Genomic DNA, 17,178 nt, shown 5'->3' on the forward strand with positions numbered 1-17,178 from the left:
CTCTGCAGCTCTGTGTTTGTACAAAGAGTCTGGGTGAGGTCCAGAGCTGTGCAGGCACTTTGTCCAACATGCTGCTTGGTGGGTCTGATCCTCCCTCCTTCCTGCCGGTGGGGGGTGGCAACAGCGTGTGGAGGTCCAGTGAACGGCACAAAGACGGCCTGCAGTTTAGATGGATCCAAGTGTGTGTGTGTGTGTGTACGTGTGTGGGTGTGTGTGGGTGTGTGTGTGTGTGTGTGTGTGGGTGTGTGTGTGTGTGTGTAAGTGTGTGTGTGTGCGTGTGTGCGTGGGTGTGTGTGTGTGTAAGTGTGTGTGTGGGTGTGTTTGCTGCCAGAAGCCCTTTAAATGAGTTACCTTTAAGGACCTCTGTTACACTCGACGTCCCAATAGTCTAAACTATTTACAAAAAACTAAACATGTGAGAACCTTGAGAGAAAACGTCAAGCACTGTAACAAAATTTCCACCTGGTTTTGGTCGAGTAGCATTGATTATCCCTGCTGCTTGTGTAGCAACGTGCAAAAGTCACAAATCAGTTTCATCCTCTAATTTCTTGTTTTTGAGACAAACTGCACAAGAAAAGCTGTGAGAAATCATAAAAAGTCCAAAGGAAAACTGAAAACATCCAGAAATATCAGGGATTAAGATCGCTTTGAAGTCGCAGGTCAGAGATGCTTTTCCTTTTTGTAAGCGCTGTCCAAGTATTTAAAAACAGCTTATTTTCTAACATAATATTTCACCGAATAGATTTTTTAACACAAAAAGCTTTAAAAGTGACGTTAGAGTGCGATAAAAGCGACGGCTGTAGCTGTCGGGACGTTCCTGTGGGTCTTCCTGCTGCTTGGTGACCTAAAGCCTGAATGCCTGCTCACAGTCGTCCTCCATGCGCGTTTCCAAACCTCCGTCTGTCCTGTCATAACATCCCACCGCGCCTCAGCTGCAGCCAGACACCCTGAATGTTTATTTCATCCTCGGCCCTGTTCTCCATCAGGACCGTAACCTTTTCCTGATCCACAGCTGACAGGTGAAAGTTCAGCTTCATTTTTAAACCTGAAGTCTTGAACGATGCTCAGAGGCCGTCAGGAATGAGCGACTCAGCTGGAGCTGTTTGCTTGGCTGCTGCAGTTCTGTCTGTTCCTGCTCCATCAGGCTGTTAGAAATGTCTGCTCTGCTTTATCTGAACCATCCTGTCCCTGTAGGAACGAGGCGTCATGGAGTGCAATAACACCAGTTAACCCAACGCACATGTTGGAACCGCCTGACAACTTGCAGATTACAGCAGTTATAACCACTTTAATGGGGAATACTTCTCTACTGACTGGATCTAACCATTGCACGTTATTCAAACTTAATTATAAAGTAAAATTTCACAAACATCTTTTTAACAGCACTTGCCACAGGCTCCCTCAGTCCTTTTAGGCTTTTTTTCTGCTGGAGCGAGCTCAATTTTTATTGATATGACTCCTTTGAATACAAATCACTTCATAAAGCAAATTTAAAAAGGCTCAAATTCACAGAGAGGACGATTGCAAAACATTAAGGAGAGAAAATGTCATCAAAACAAGCGTGAGCATCTTAAACTGTTACCGACGGTTTTTAGAAAGGATCGATGGAGCCGTCAAAAAGTTTTTACACTTGCTTGAGGTGGTTCATGGTTTCCCCCCCCAAAAAAGACAACACACTAAAGGGGAGTTAGAATAACCTTTAAAGCAGCAAACGTGTCCATCCACCGGTGGTCTGTGCCTTACCAGAGGCACAAAACTCTGAAAACTGAAATTTAATTCCTCCGGTTCAGAGGAGAGGACTGTCTCTTTTTCTGAGATGTTTCCATGCTAGTTTGCATCCTTTACTTCCTGTTTATTACAGCTACACGTAGCATCAACACCAACACAGTGCTTCAGCTGCTAATCACACTTTGTGAATCAAGTTTGATTTGGTCAGATGGAAACAACCCAATTTTCTTCTTTTTTCCTTTTTTTTGCCACATTTTAAAAGTTTACTCAGAATTTGCAAAACAACAGGATGGAAATGAAGCTAGTGACTGTTAGCTTCTGTTAGCTCCTGTTAGCTTCTGTTAGCTTCTTCTGGCTGCACACATGAACACAGCTGAGTGTCATCAGCATAGCAGTGAAATATTTGTTATATTTTATAGAGAAAACTATAGAGATGGAGGGATTAAAACTGGACTGTCTCTAAATATAAAATACATTTTGGACATTTTGTTTCTTATGTTCTTCTTCCTGCAGCTTTCCCTCCTTTCTGTCACCTTTAAAGTTCCCACTTTATCTTTTATAAGGATCTACCCAACCATTATCCAGAGGGGCAGAGTCAGACAAGTCACTTACTGTATAAAGATGTTTACAAATCTGAAGGCAGCACTCATTTGAACGTAGCTTTAATTTAAAGTCTCAAAGACAGAATTTCTCTCAATAAAGAAGGTGAAGCATTTAGTCTGCGGTCCGGCCTGGTTAATCCGGAGCGCCACTGAGAGCCCGGGTAAGGCGGGTTGTTCTTCCATGGCGCTCTGGAGTCTGACAGCAGCTGGGATTTTTCTCTCTGACTCAAAGTTTCAGTTCTCCTGCTTTAAATGAAGACAACATTAGTTTTTTTATAAGAACAGAACGAGGACAGCCAGCAGGCGGCGTCGTGTTGGTCGTGGAACTGACTCGTGTTCGCTCAGTAAGTGTTTAACTGGGAGTGACACGCTACACCAGTGATTACAGACCAGTCCAACGTGTCTCACTGGATGGTTGGACATGCAAAATCATAGTAATCAACGCAGTGAAAGGAGAGTAGCTGTTTTAAGTGCCAGCTTAGTGTAACACACAGTTTATGGCTTTTGTTTGCATTGCAGCCTGAAATGGTGATAAATATATCGGATTTTTGTCCCTTTAGCCGTTGAAATACAAAAACAAGTTTTCATTTGTGTAAGTTTTCATTTCAGCTCTTAGAATCCAAAGAAACATTTTGGGTCTCAGAGCAGCAAAATGAAGCTGGTTTAGAGCCACAACTTCACCATAAAAACACTGAAGAGTTGCTGAATCCTGCATTCAGTATCTACGTTTAATTTTAGCCAAAGTTATTAAGAGCGATTATTGAAGGTCCAAAGAGTCCCTGACCCCGGTCCAGACCGGCGGTCCTCCAGGCTTTGCTTCTGATTTTGGCTGCGATTTCATTAATTTTACTCCATGATAACTTAGTGAACTTCGTGCGTTTAATCAAACAGTGAAGGAGACAAGTTGAGTCCCAAAGAGGACAGAAAGGCCTAAAATGAATCCAGCAGATGAGGAGCATCTGAGAGCCCTGTCAGAAAAAACCTGCAAAGACTTAATTTCCTACTTTTGGGAATCAAAAAATGTACTTTCTGTCTGGTGAAGTTTATTTAACTTTTTTCTTGCCAAATAAAATTGACAGGCAGATTCTGATATTTTCTGATGACGTTGAATGTAAAGAAGTATCAGTAAATATGAGGGATGATGCCGTTGGGAAGCATTATGGCGCCACCTGGAGGCTGGCAATGGAACAAATAAAGATTTTTATTTTGCTTGTAATAAAAGTTTTTTTGTTTTTAATAAAATCAGACCACATTAGAGTCAAGTTCAAAGTTGTGCTTTATAAACATTGTATTATTTCGTAGCGGTGACGGTTTGTACTAATAACTTTTCCACCTGAGATAAAAAAATAAGCCATGAACCATGAAAACAACACACAAATCCCCTGGAGCTGACCTGAAATCATGTTTTTATTGCCATTCTAGCAGGTTGAATAGCTATAAACTGTACATATAAATTTTTGTTTTTCTGTCCCCAGTGGAGAAAGTGGAGCCGGTAAAACCGAAAGCACCAAGCTGATCCTGAGGTTTTTGTCGGCCATGAGCCAACACTCGCTGGAGGTTTCCTGCAGAGACAAAACGTCACACGTGGAGGAGGCGCTGCTGGAGAGCAGGTCGACATCCCGGCTAACGCTCCCGCTTCCCGGCTCGCCTTCTGCCTGATGACTTAACGACTCTTCTCTCTCCAGCCCCATCATGGAGGCCTTCGGAAACGCCAAGACCGTCTACAACAACAACTCCAGCCGCTTCGGGAAGTTCGTGCAGCTGCATTTCAATCAGAAGGGAAACATCCAGGGAGGAAGAATTGTTGACTGTATCCTTTCAAACTCAGTCAAACTCATTTTCTGTTTTTATACCTGGAAAAGGTTTTGGATAAATTAAAGTGGGAAGTGGTTTAAATCAGGAAAAGATTCCTCCAGATATCTGTTGAAAGTGAAACAGCTTTTAGATTTTTTAAAACCAGTTTTTAATATTTAGTTTTATGGTTTGCAGCCAGATTATGACGGTTAGACGGTTATTATGATGTGCTGGACTGTTAAGATGTTATTGTCTTTGTGGATTCATTCCTGACATTTTGATGAATTTTATAACTCTACTGAGATATTTGCCTGTTTTGTACCTTAACTGACTCTTTTCTGATGAAAGATCTGCTAGAAAAAGTAAGTGTTTATGATTCTTCCAAGCCCCAACTTCTGCTACAGTATATCACTGATGTTTAAGTCTTCATGGTCTGATTAAAGCAACAGCTGATGTTAACGTTAAAACTGAGAAAAAATCACAAAAACTTTGTGAAAACATCTCATTTGTCTGGAAATCTTAGTCGATTTCAGAAACATAAACCAACAGATGATAATTTCCTGACCTGCATTTGTCTTTATCCTCCTCAGAACCGAGTTGTTCGGCAGAACCCAGGAGAGAGAAACTATCACATCTTTTACGCCATATTAGCAGGAGCCAACAACCAGCAAAGAGGTGAGCCAACAAGAGAAATGACATTTGGAAACAGCTTCTTTGGGTTTCTTTGTGTAACATTTCATTTTGTGAGGGAGGATCAGATGTTTTTCTGTTTGTTTCTGCAGAGGCGTTTGGGTTGACGCGTCCTGAGAGCTACCACTACCTGAGGCAGTCCAGCTGCACCGAGGACAAGACAATCAACGACAGCAGCACCTTTCAGGACGTCCTGGTACCAACCCAGAGTCTCTGACCAAACGCTTTCAGTCAGAACCTAAACTGACTGAACGTTTAGGTTCCGGCTGAACCTAAACTTCAGTCAGAAGTTAGACACCTGCTTAAACCAGACACCTGGTTTAAGCACTTAGTTGGTCTGAGTAGAAAAGTCTCAAATCTTCAACATTAGGAAGAGAAATGATCTTTATTCTGTGCTGTTACTTTAAGGGTGGTTTAAATATACCTGATTTATTGTCTTTATGTTTTATTGTAAGTTAATTTCAGTGCATATACATTCTGCTTGTCTTTTTTATTTCCCACTTCAGTGCACGTATGTTGTATCTTATCAATGTTTAATAAGTTATTCATAAACTTACACCAGTAAAAACCCCAAAACTGAGAACATATTGACTGTAGATGATGCCAAACGACACAAAGAAATCAAACCAGTTTATTTAATAACACAGCAGCAGCAGATCTTCTTCATGCTGAGGTTCTTCCTGTCTTTGTGTTTGCAGAGCGCGATGCAAACCATGCAGTTCACAGAGGAGAACATCAGGGAGGTCCTGCGCCTCCTGGCGGGGATCCTCCACGCAGGAAACATCGAGTTCATGACGGCTGGCGGCGCTCAGGTCGCCTCCAAATCAGGTTGGAAAATTCATCCTCACCTTCCACACGGTCCAATGTTTCTACGTTTCCATTTTCTCTACCAGCTCTGTCCTGCATCTTTAACTATGTCTGGTAGTTTTTCATTGTGTTGTAAAAATCCATCATGAATAACGAATGTTTGAAATCCTTCCAGCGTTTCTGAGTTTTCTCGATATTTGTGGGTTTGTGTTGTTTTCTGCTGCAGCTCTGAGTTGGACGTCTGAACTTCTGGGCCTGAACTCGGAGCAGCTGGCAGAAGTCCTGACTCACCGCTCCATGATCCTCAGGGGGGAGGAGATCTCCACGCCGCTGACAGTCGAACAGGTCAGAGGTCATCGAGCAATTCATGGAGAAAATGCATTTATTTTATTTTAACAAAAGTTCTGAGCCGTTCCTGACGAAGTCCAGCCATCCACTGAGCTTTCTGCTGCAGAGCTGCTTTATGAGGGCCGAGGTCTGTTAAAGTCTGCAGCAAGTGATGAAGCTCAGGTTAAAAAGACAAATATCAACAAAAAGCTTTTAATTATAACAGACAAGATTAGTTAGCATAACCATGTAGATACACAGATTACAATGTCAACACTACAAACCTGTAGAAGCTCTGATTCAGAGACGAGTCGATGTGTGAAGGAGCCGTTTCTTTATGAAGAGGAACGATGAAGAATCAGCACACTGACTCAGTTATCACACTTATAAACTACTGATCAGGCTGCAGTCAGACCTGAACCTCCACAGTCACATAAACACAGTTACAAAGTCGGCCTTTTATCACTAAAACCAATAAATTAGAGCACATCACCTCAGCTCTAACGCCTTCCACTGGCTTTGTGATAGTTTACACTATTAAACTTCCAGAAAACAGTAAAAATCCTTTATTATTCTAAATGAACTTAAGCTTCAGTTCTGCTTATTTCTGTGGTGATTTATATCTGCCTGGGTGAATGTTAGCGTAGCTGAGACCTTTGATCTGTTTTCTCATAATGACCTGTGTTGTTTTGGAGGCGGTGGACTCCAGGGACTCCATGGCCATGGCACTTTATTCTCAGTGTTTCAACTGGATCATCCACAAGCTGAACCACCGCATCCGGGGCAAGGAGGACTTCAAGTCCATCAGCATCCTCGACATTTTTGGATTTGAGAACTTTGAGGTTTGCATGTACCTTCTCTGTAACGCTTCATCAATAATAAACGCTTTATAACATGATCTTGTATTTCTGTTCATGATATTCATGTATTATTTGATGTACAAACCTCAGGAATTTCTTGCTGTTCATAAGTTTAGTGTTGTGGTGTGAAGTATTTTGCTCCCCTCAGGTTAACCGCTTTGAGCAGTTCAACATCAACTATGCAAACGAGAAGCTTCAGGAATATTTCAACAAGCACATTTTCTCCCTGGAGCAACTTGAATACAACAAGTAGGTGGCGATGCTTCGTTCGTTCTCCTGCACGCAGAACGTTTCCTTCTTTTCCAGCCGGTTCAGGTCTGGGTTGAAATGGAAAACGATGGAAAACATTTTCTAATATTTCAGTTTTTCCTTCTGTTCCACGTTTTGAACAAATGAAAACCGGATCTAAAAGTAAATTAAACAATGTAACTGAGACCCTTAATCTGTTTTCTAATAATAATCTGTATTGTTTCTGAAGGCGGTGGCCTCCAGGGAACCTCAGATCTTGAATTTAAAGCTTTAATGGGGATATTTTGTTTGTGACACACAGACACACACGCTCGTGTCTGAAGTGATAAAAGTAGCAGTTTTCCATTCACAGTTTGGGTTTTATAAACAGCTGGTGGGACATGCAGATAAATACTCTGAACTTCTAACAGGCCATAAATGTATCCAGCCCCAGACTTTGGTTATTTGTGTGTTTTTGTGGAATATTTAATGGAAACAGATGAGAAGCTCTGAAATGTAAAATGTGACGATGTTTCATGTTGAACTGAAACAGTCCAACATGATTCCCTGCCAGCTCTCTGTGTTTGTTGTTCTGGAAACAAGTGTTCATTTGCTGCTGCTCTTCCTGCAGAGAGGGCCTGGTTTGGGTCGACATCAACTGGATGGACAATGCAGAGTGTCTGGATTTGATTGAGAAGGTAAGCAATGATTTCTTACTAAAAACAGGATTATTTTTAAAGCTTGTAGTGAATCATAAACAATTTTATATCAGATTAAAATATGTGGAGTAATGAGCCAAACCAAGATTATTTTGGCAATAAACATTTATTTATTATTTGCTCTGCAGAAACAGTTTGAATGTCAACTGTTTGATGTTTTTGTAGAAACTGGGTCTCCTGGCGCTGATGAATGAGGAGAGCCACTTCCCCAAAGCCACAGACGACACCTTACTGGAGAAACTCCACAGCCAGCACTCGGTTGGTCTCCAACATCCTCCTCTCTTTAGTGGAGACACATTTTATATTCATGCTAGATGCACAAATTGTCATGAAACCATTGGAAGAATAAAAGTCACAAGTCTAAATCACATGTTTACATATTTATCCCACATGAATGGAAAGTTCTCCTGTCTTTCCCATTTTAAAAACGGGCTAATAGATTTTATTCAGCAGCTATGCGCCTGGTCAGTATCAATTTTATTTGTGTGGAATGTTAAAAAACAAAAAAAAGCTTCTTAATTTATCCAAAGCAAAAATTGGGACTTTAAATTTTAATAAAATAAGATCTGATTTAGCACTAGATTGATTTAAAAAGTGTAAATTGAATATCTTCTGTCCTGTTTGACTTTTGAAGGTTATTACCTCAGAATAATTGACTTTTTCTTTTTTCTGCAGAAAAATCCATTTTATGTGAAACCCCGTGTTGCTGTGCACTTATTCGGAGTCAGACATTATGCAGGAGAGGTAACCTCCTCACAGCTGAGCCGCTGATATTTTTACTGCTGTTTGTGTTTTTATTGAGATCCGAAAATTGTGAGAAAAAGAAACTTTACTCCTGTTAAACCGCGCTGCCCCCTTGTGGCCGTCTGCAGGTGGTGTATGACGTGAGGGGGATGCTGGAGAAGAACAGAGACACTTTCAGGGATGACATCCTCAACATGCTGAGGGAAAGCAGGTCGGTCGGCTGGATGCATTTTCAGACCGGAGGGATTTTCACGAGGAAAAACGTTTTTGATCTTCATCACCTGTTTCTGACTCCGCCCTTTTTTTGGCAGGTTGGATTTTGTCTATGATCTGTTTGAACACGTCCTGAGCCGAAACAAGCAGGACACGCTGAAGAGCAGCACCAAGCACCGACGGCCCACCGTCAGCTCCCAGTTCAAGGCAAGTCAAACTGGGAGCAAACAGCTTTCTATCAGAACATTATCTATACTAGTATGTAGAAAATAGAATATAGAATAGAAGTCTATACTTTCTACCGACGTTGTAGAAAGTATAACGTCTGGGGAAAGTATAGAAGTATAACTTCTATAATACTGGTATTCTCCAGTACTATAGTATTCCCTAGTATTAGAAAATACTAGTACTAGAGTAATGTGGTACTCTAGTACTAGAGAGTACTATAGTATATTTTTTCAAAAGTATTACTTTCAATATGTAGCATAGAATAATACTATCTAGTGTAAGTATAACTTACATTTCAACTACAGAGAAAGTATATGGTATATAATTAATATATAACGGAAATACAACACAATATAATACTAGATAGCATGTAATACTATAGAAAGTTATATTTTCTATATAGTATACTACATAGTATTATATACTATACTTTCTGTAGTATTTAAATATGAAGCTACATATATCTATATAGAGATCTCTATATAGATATCTCTATATGAAGATATCTATAAATATATCTATAGATATCTAGACCTATAGCTCTAGATATCTATAGATATATATATATATATATATATATATATACAATAGCAACTATATTACTATTTACTATTGTAAATAGTAGTAATATATTATGTTAATATATTTACAATAGTATTTACAGTAATGAAGTTTCCTCTAATTCCATCAGTAAAAGTCCAAAGTCGACTCTGTTGAGCTGAGAATGATGATGGAAAGTAAAAATAAGAGTGTTTTTCTTTTCCCAGGACTCTTTGCACTCTCTGATGGCCACGCTGAGCACATCCAACCCGTACTTCATCCGGTGCATCAAACCAAACACACACAAGGTGAGTCCCTGCTGCTTCACACGCCGCCCATCACCTGCTCTGCTGGGAGCAAATGTTTGTGGGTCAGGATGCCACGGTACTGACAGTCTGTGTGAGCTGGTTGTCATTTAATCGTTAAACAGTCCTCCCCCTCCACGAGGTAGACAGGAAAAATGTCTGGCTCCTCTGATGACCTTTAGCCCCAGGTTTCCTAGCAACAGGCTCTGGTAGTGAAGCATGCAGGGCTTTGGCAAACAGCTGAATACAGAAATGGGTTTTGGGATATTTCATCTTTGTTTCTAACTGGGACGTTGCTGTGAAGGGGACGGAGTAAGCAAAATTCACATTTTGCTAATTTTTAAAGTCCTGACTGGTTCTAGAAAACCAAGTTCTTAAAAATAACACCGAGCTGACAAAACCTGCAGAATGTAACAAATCTGTACCTTCACTGCTCCGTCATGAAGCATAAATACAATTCGGACACAGAGTGGGTCTTTTGTTTATTTAACTGTAGTCAGATAGGAAGATTTTAACAAAAGAGGAAATAATAAAGGACTATCCATATAAACTAATATAAAATCTATCGTCACACCTCACATTTCACTTTAAAATAAGCTGAATTACCTTTTGACTAAAAAGGAGGAGGCAGAGATTATGTCAGGTCTGATGTCATCAATGACATCACTCCATTCTTCTCTGTCATTGATGACATATCAGTTATATGTGATGTCATCGATGGCATCACATGTCATTGATGAAAGCTTGTGATGTCATCAATGACATGTGATGTCATTGATGACATCACAGGCTGTGACTTCGAAAGTTCTTGAATAAGAGGCCACTTAGCCTAGAACAGCATTGCTACAATGACACGTAGATCACGACAAAGACGGCGGTCCTCTGACGCCCACCGGCGCAGGAGGAACCGCAAACCTACCAAAGTCCGCAGCCAGAAGAGGCGCCACAACGCCTCCTCTGTCCGCAGACGCATCAGGTAGGCTTGTTGGTTGCTCTCGTTAAGCATGTAGCATGCACTTTTTTCGTTTCGTTTAATTTGTTTTTGGCTCTTGTGGCCTTTATTTGACAAACTGTGTTATGAGAGAGGAGAGAGGCGAAGGCTTTATCCCTTCCCACTAACATGCACTGTAACGTGCTAGTGCTGGGCGGAGGCCCAGCTCTAGCACGTTGCAGTCTTCTTTCCATCTTTTTCCAAAGATGGAAAGAAGAGGAGGTTAAAATTACCTCCCCTGATGGTCTCATGTCATCAGTGATGTCATTGATGACATCACCAGCTGTGAATTCAAAACTTCTTGAATAACAGGTCGCTTAGCTTAGCATAGCATTGCTACAATGGCACGTAGAGTACGGCGTAGACGGCGATCCTCCACCGCACCCCGACGTAGGAGACTTCGCAAGGCTACCAAAGTCCGCAGCCGGAAGAGGCGCCAAAATGCCTCATCTGTCTGCAGACGTGGGAGAGTCTGTTGTCATTAGTTACTCTTACAACTTGTAGCATCCACTTTTTTCTTTTTCTTTTTTTAAGTGTGATGTGACTCTACTGGCCTTTGTTTGTCTGTCAGTTAACCGGAAAGCAGGTTGTGAAAGAGGGAGAAGACTCTCATCTTTCACAACCTCATTGGTTACATTTTCATGTTGGCTTGTTCCAACATGCTGAGTAACAGTAACTTGATCCGATCAGTATATTAACTTTAGCTTCTGAGTTATAATTAGCTACAAACAACAACAATAACTGTTAGCTTAAATGCTACTATTATGCTTTCACTAACATGATGGCTAACATTAATGCCATCAATTTAATAAGTCAACTTTAGCTTTTATTTTAGTTTAAAAGCTTATTGCTTTGTTTAGTGTACAAAGATCTACTCTGTTAATTGCTTAAAATGGATGAATGCTGAAAACTGTTTTTACTGGGTTACAAACCACATCCTCTAACCATGATATGATGGGCACACCGAAGGTACCAGGAAGCTTCGGTGAACAACCGTCTCACGTTTCGTCTGTGTACCGTCATCCGACTAGGAGCCGTGACGAAGCACATCTGTGGAAGTTTTGAATTGGAGCCATTTTAGTTTGGCAAAAGGTCGGTCAGGTGGTCACACTTGATGTTAAATACGGTTAGTCACATTTTGATGACAAAAGAAAAGGCACAGATGCTGTTAGGTCTGATGTTATATGGATGTGATGTCATTGATGACATCACAGACTGTTACTTCAAAAGTTCTTGAATGAAAGACCACTTAGCTTAGCGTAGCATTGCTACAATGACACGGAGATCACGACAAAGACGGCGGTCCTCTGACGTCCACCGGCGCAGGAGGAACCGCAAACCTACCAAAGTCCGCAGCCAGAAGAGGCGCCACAACGCCGCCTCTGTCCGCAGACGCATCAGGTAGGCTTGTTGGTTGCTCTCGTTAAGCATGTAGCATGCACTGTTACTTCTTGGATTTCGTTTGGCTCTAGTGGCCTTCATTTGACACTGTGTAAAAAGGGAAGTGGGTTGTGATAAAGGTCAACAGGTGGGACTCGACCCTGTGGCCGGACTGAGGCCTCCATACCCGGGTCACGCAGTTTAACCCTTCATCAGCGCCCAAACAGAAACTAAAATCTTCCCTTTTTCTGTCACTGTTTTTTTTTTTATCCTTTCTTGTCTATCAGCCATCCATTGGGTGCAATTTTTCTGATTTATGGCTTTCTTCTGGCAGGAGACAGATTTAATTAAATTATTAATAAACATTTCTATAAATTTAAACTGGAATATGTTCTAGCAAATGCATTTCTATATAAAATTTGAAACAAGTGATTTCAGGTCACTTGTTCATTCGTCATTCTCCCGAATGGATGTGATGCCATTGATAACATCACAAGCTGTGACTTCAGAAGTTCTCGAATAAAGACCACTTAGCTTAGCTTAGCTTAGCATTTCTACAATGGCACGTAGATCACGACAAACATGGCGGTTTTCCGATGCCCACCGGCGCTGGAGGAACCACAAACCTACCAAGGTCCGCAGCCAGAAGAGGCGCCATAACGCCTCCTCTGTCCGCAGACGCATCAGGTAGGCTTGTTGGTTGCTCTAATTAAGCATGTAGCATGTAGCATGTAGCACTTTTCAACTGAAAAGTGTCTCCTTTGTCTTTCTCTTTTTTTCTCTCTCTAAATCCTCCTTGTCAAACAACCAGTAGATCAGGGATCCTGAAATCCAGGAATGTTGTCCTGCAGGTGTCATTAGTGTTTCTGTGTCTTATTATACAATATACATTCTTTACACATCTTTGTGGTTGAGTTTTTGTTTCTACTCCTCATAGAAAAGATCCTTGTGCTTAAAAAACACCCGGCTGTTTTCCAGCAATAAGTTAGAGATTTTTCATGTCTGGAAAATGAGACGTTTTAAAAACATACCGATTAATAAGTCACAATCTGCTGGCACTAACCCGTTACCTAGCAACGACAGCGGAACCCAGCCTGTCGCCTAGCAACCAAAGGCTGCAGCACATCTAAAATTCAAAAATACTTAATCGATCCCTAAGGGAAGATAAATGTTTTAACTCATTTTAATTAAAGAGACCGTATCCAGAGAGGATCTGCTGCAGCGATCTGCATTACAGCGAATTTTTGTGATTTTATGTAAAGTCCTTCTTTCCATCATCATCCCAGAACAGAACCAGCCTTCTTCCTCAGGTTGTTGGACCTGTTTATGTCCCTGGCTCTGATGCTCTCAACAACAGACTGACAGAAGATCTGCAGCATCTTGCTGCAAACCTTGAAGGATCTTAGCTTTCTCTAGAAGTCCAGTCTGCACTGTCTCTTCTTTTAGACGCTTCACTGGTGCGTCTCCAGTCCAGTCTTTTGTCCAGATGAACACCAGCAGGAGTCTCTCCAAGACCTTGTAGGATGTCAGGAGAGGAGGAGGATGAGTTCCTAAACTGAATCTGTTGAAGAATGTGTTCGGCTCTGTCCAGACTTCTGATCCTCCTCTTGCCTTCTTCATCCCTGACCACATCTCTGATCCCGTTCCTCTGCAGTTTGTTCTCCAGCTTCTTCCTATGCTTGACTTTGAGCTGCTTCTGTATACTCATCAGTAACTCCCTTGTTCCATAAAGGTTGTTTTTTCTTGTTTAACAGTTTCTGTAGGTCACTGGTGATCCAGGGTTAATTATGAGGGAAGCATCTCACAGTTCTGGTGGGGATGGTTCTGTCCACAGACGTTTATATAGTCTGTGACTCACTCAGTCACGGCTTTGGTGTCATCTCCATTTGGCTGGCAAAGGGAAATCCAATATGTTGCTTCAAAACAACCTTGCTGAAGATTGGGATCTGTTTTCACCAGAGGTGGTCTTGATTTGGAGATCTATGAATCATTGACATTTGCATAAAACAAATACAATGTCTTGTTTCCTCTGGTAGAGCAAGTGTTTTGAAATGATGAAAAGAGAGTGAGGAATGATTGAAATCACCAGATATGCATTGAGCTGCTGAGTCTGTATCTTAAACCTGGTAACTTGGTCAGCAAGTTTTCCGACTGTATTCGCTGTGCAATGGATGCTGGAAAAGACAGAGCGTTTTCTCAGACTCATCATAAACCACCTGCTGGATGCGGGATGCTCCACTTCCTCTGTTTCTGGGTCTGACTGGAAAAAAAAACATGCTTTGACCTTGAAGAACTGAACCTCAGACAAGGTCATTGGGGTTTATCACTGTGAATGGGATGCGCTCAACAAGATTTGATGGAAAATAATCTGACAAAAATAGTTGATTGTCAGTGGGGAGCATCCATTTAATAGGGCAGAATAGAGTTTATTCAATTTCCAAAACCCAAACAGTCTGGAAAATTGTAAAAGATGGATAAACGCCTCTGAGCAGCTGAATATTTAAATGACTTAGAACTACAAAGGAAGAGGCACAATGTCAAGTCTGATGTCATCAGTGACAGACAAGAATGGAGTGATGTCATTGATGACATCACTCCATTCTTGTCTGATGTGATGTCATTGGTGGCATCACAAGCTTTCATCAATGACGTGTGATGTAATCGATATGACATCACACGTCATTGATGAAAGCTTGTGATGTCATCAATGACATGTGATGTCATTGATGACATCACAAGAAGTTACTTCAAAAGTCCTTGAATAACAGACCCCTTAGCTTAGCGCTGCATTGCTACCATGGCACGTAGACGACGCAGACGACGCTCGTCGTCGGCCTCCTCCTCTGACGACGACAACCCTCAGAGGCGTAGGAGGGGTCGCAAGAATCGCAAAGTCCGCGGCCGGAAGAGGCGTCAAAACGTCTCCTCTGGACGTAGACGAGGGAGGCATGTCTGCTGTCACTAGTCGCTCTCGTTAAACATGTAGCAAGCACGTAAAAGCACAAAAAAAGTAACAAAAAATAAGAAACGTCATGAAACACAGATAATGTCAGGTCAGGAATATGACGTGACCGATGACATCACAGGCGGTTACTTTAAAAGTTCTTCAGTGAAATTCTAATTCAAAAATACTTTATTGATCCAAAGGGAAATTGTTTCTGTAACTCAGCATTGCTACCAATTGCTACCAGTGCTGAGTAGCAATGCTACTCACACTCCTTGTTAAATTTTACTTTAACAAGGAATGAGGAAAAACTGTTTCAAAAACCCAAAGAACCGGAGAAACTATATATATATATATACACAATATGTCTCTGCTCACTGATCGCAGTCAGGAGAAAGAGCCCCGAGCAACTATGAACGTTATAACATTCCAGGAAACATAAAGACTCCATATATTTATTGTACTACCAGGACAGAGGAACTGCTCTGGAAGACTCCCTACAGCAGGTGTGTGTCTCACAAGAATCATGAAACTGTTGTTTCGTTGTTTTACTCATAATCATATGGTAATCTTAAAATTTTCCACTACAAATCAAATATCAACCAATATTATATCAACCAATAAGGCCTATAGGGTTGGTTTGAGGCTACAGATTGGATTGTTCTTTGCCAGCCATCAGTGCCATGGCTGACAGTCTGACTGATTATATCTGTGCAAACAACAACATCTCCACCAGATTAGTGAGATTCTTCCCTAATAACAAACCAGTGAGCTACATGAACTGTTCAGTGAGCAACACGGCAGAGGAAACTGGATGTGGTGACTAGGATGTAATTAACGGCTGACTCTGTTCGCCGATGTGGCATGGCCGTCGCCGTTAGCCGCTCACATTAGACATGTAGCAAAACTCTTTTAAAAAAAACTCTGACAGAGTGATGGATGAATTAAGTTTTTGACAAAATTCTTAAAATTAAAATAACTTACAAATTCCTAAAATAAGAATATTACAATTGAAAAGTAATTGAAATAAAAGACTGATTTATTTCAATTGAAATAAAACTGACATTTATACCAATTTACAAAAAAAATGTTGCAGAAAATAAATTTAGATAATGACTAGCATGAAACCCAGGTCGATCACACCTCACCTTTCACTTTAAAACATCCATGGAGTGATGTCATCGGTGACATCACATCCATGTCATCACAATTTCCATGAATGTGATGTCACCGTTTCTGATGTCATTGATGACATCACAAACTCTTACTTCAGAAGTCCTTGAATAACACAGCTGTTAGCTTAGCGCAGCATTGCTACCATGGCACGTAGACGACGACGGCGACGTCGCTCCTACAGACGTAGGAGGAGGCGCTACTACAGGCGAAGGAGGCGCAGAAGCGGCTACTATCGCCGAAGACGCAGGAGATACCGCCGTCGTCGTTATTACTAGTCACTCACGTTGACCATGTAGCAAGCATTTAAAAAAGCACAAAAAAATAAATAAAATGAAAAGAAAAAACTATAGTTAAAACACAGGTAATGTCGGGTCAGGTGTCACGAGTGATGTCATCTCTTATGGATGGCTGTGATGTCAATCATGACATCTGACCAGACATTATCTGTGCCGCCAGTGTTTTAATCATTTCTTTTACTTTAACACAACAAAGACTTAATGAAGAACGTTTGACAAAACGAGCAGAAGCTTCTTAAAGAGACAGAGGCCCAATTTCAAGGCATTAAATTTCTTACAAGTCATGTTTAATATATACATAAATTTTATAACAACTCAAAGTAACATTGTTCCACTTTAAATTGCCAAACGGTCCAAAGTGCTGTACAGAATACATGAAAATATTTAAAACACTATTATATACTGTGGTATTATAAGGACATAAAAAATAAGATTAGATAAAATTTTATTTTCCACCAAGATGGAAAATTTCCTTCAGAATCACAATAGCAACAATTTGTGCACAGAAGACAACCTACAGCTAGATGTTGTCATTTACTTTGGCTTAAAACTGTTATTGCACTGCGAATAAATAACTTCTTATATATTTTATCATTTGCCTGGGGA

General features: G+C 40.9%; 1 protein-coding gene across 1 annotated transcript in view; it reads left to right on the top strand.

Annotated features, from left to right (window-relative positions):
- myo10 (myosin X) overlaps positions 1-17,178 on the top strand; it is a 108,824-nt gene that overhangs the window by 59,809 nt on the left and 31,837 nt on the right. The window contains exons 5-19 of the mRNA XM_014990273.2: positions 3,806-3,940; positions 4,016-4,140; positions 4,473-4,486; positions 4,715-4,799; positions 4,907-5,010; positions 5,513-5,642; positions 5,848-5,966; positions 6,644-6,790; positions 6,957-7,057; positions 7,668-7,734; positions 7,921-8,013; positions 8,431-8,499; positions 8,628-8,710; positions 8,811-8,919; positions 9,708-9,788. Of these exons, the coding sequence (XP_014845759.2) occupies positions 3,806-3,940; positions 4,016-4,140; positions 4,473-4,486; positions 4,715-4,799; positions 4,907-5,010; positions 5,513-5,642; positions 5,848-5,966; positions 6,644-6,790; positions 6,957-7,057; positions 7,668-7,734; positions 7,921-8,013; positions 8,431-8,499; positions 8,628-8,710; positions 8,811-8,919; positions 9,708-9,788 (1,462 nt within the window). The remainder of the gene's footprint in view (positions 1-3,805; positions 3,941-4,015; positions 4,141-4,472; positions 4,487-4,714; positions 4,800-4,906; positions 5,011-5,512; positions 5,643-5,847; positions 5,967-6,643; positions 6,791-6,956; positions 7,058-7,667; positions 7,735-7,920; positions 8,014-8,430; positions 8,500-8,627; positions 8,711-8,810; positions 8,920-9,707; positions 9,789-17,178) is intronic.

Source organism: Poecilia mexicana, unplaced genomic scaffold (genome assembly GCF_051168715.1).
Source record: "Poecilia mexicana isolate PSO_F unplaced genomic scaffold, ASM5116871v1 scaffold_17, whole genome shotgun sequence".
Lineage (NCBI taxonomy): Eukaryota > Metazoa > Chordata > Actinopteri > Cyprinodontiformes > Poeciliidae > Poecilia > Poecilia mexicana.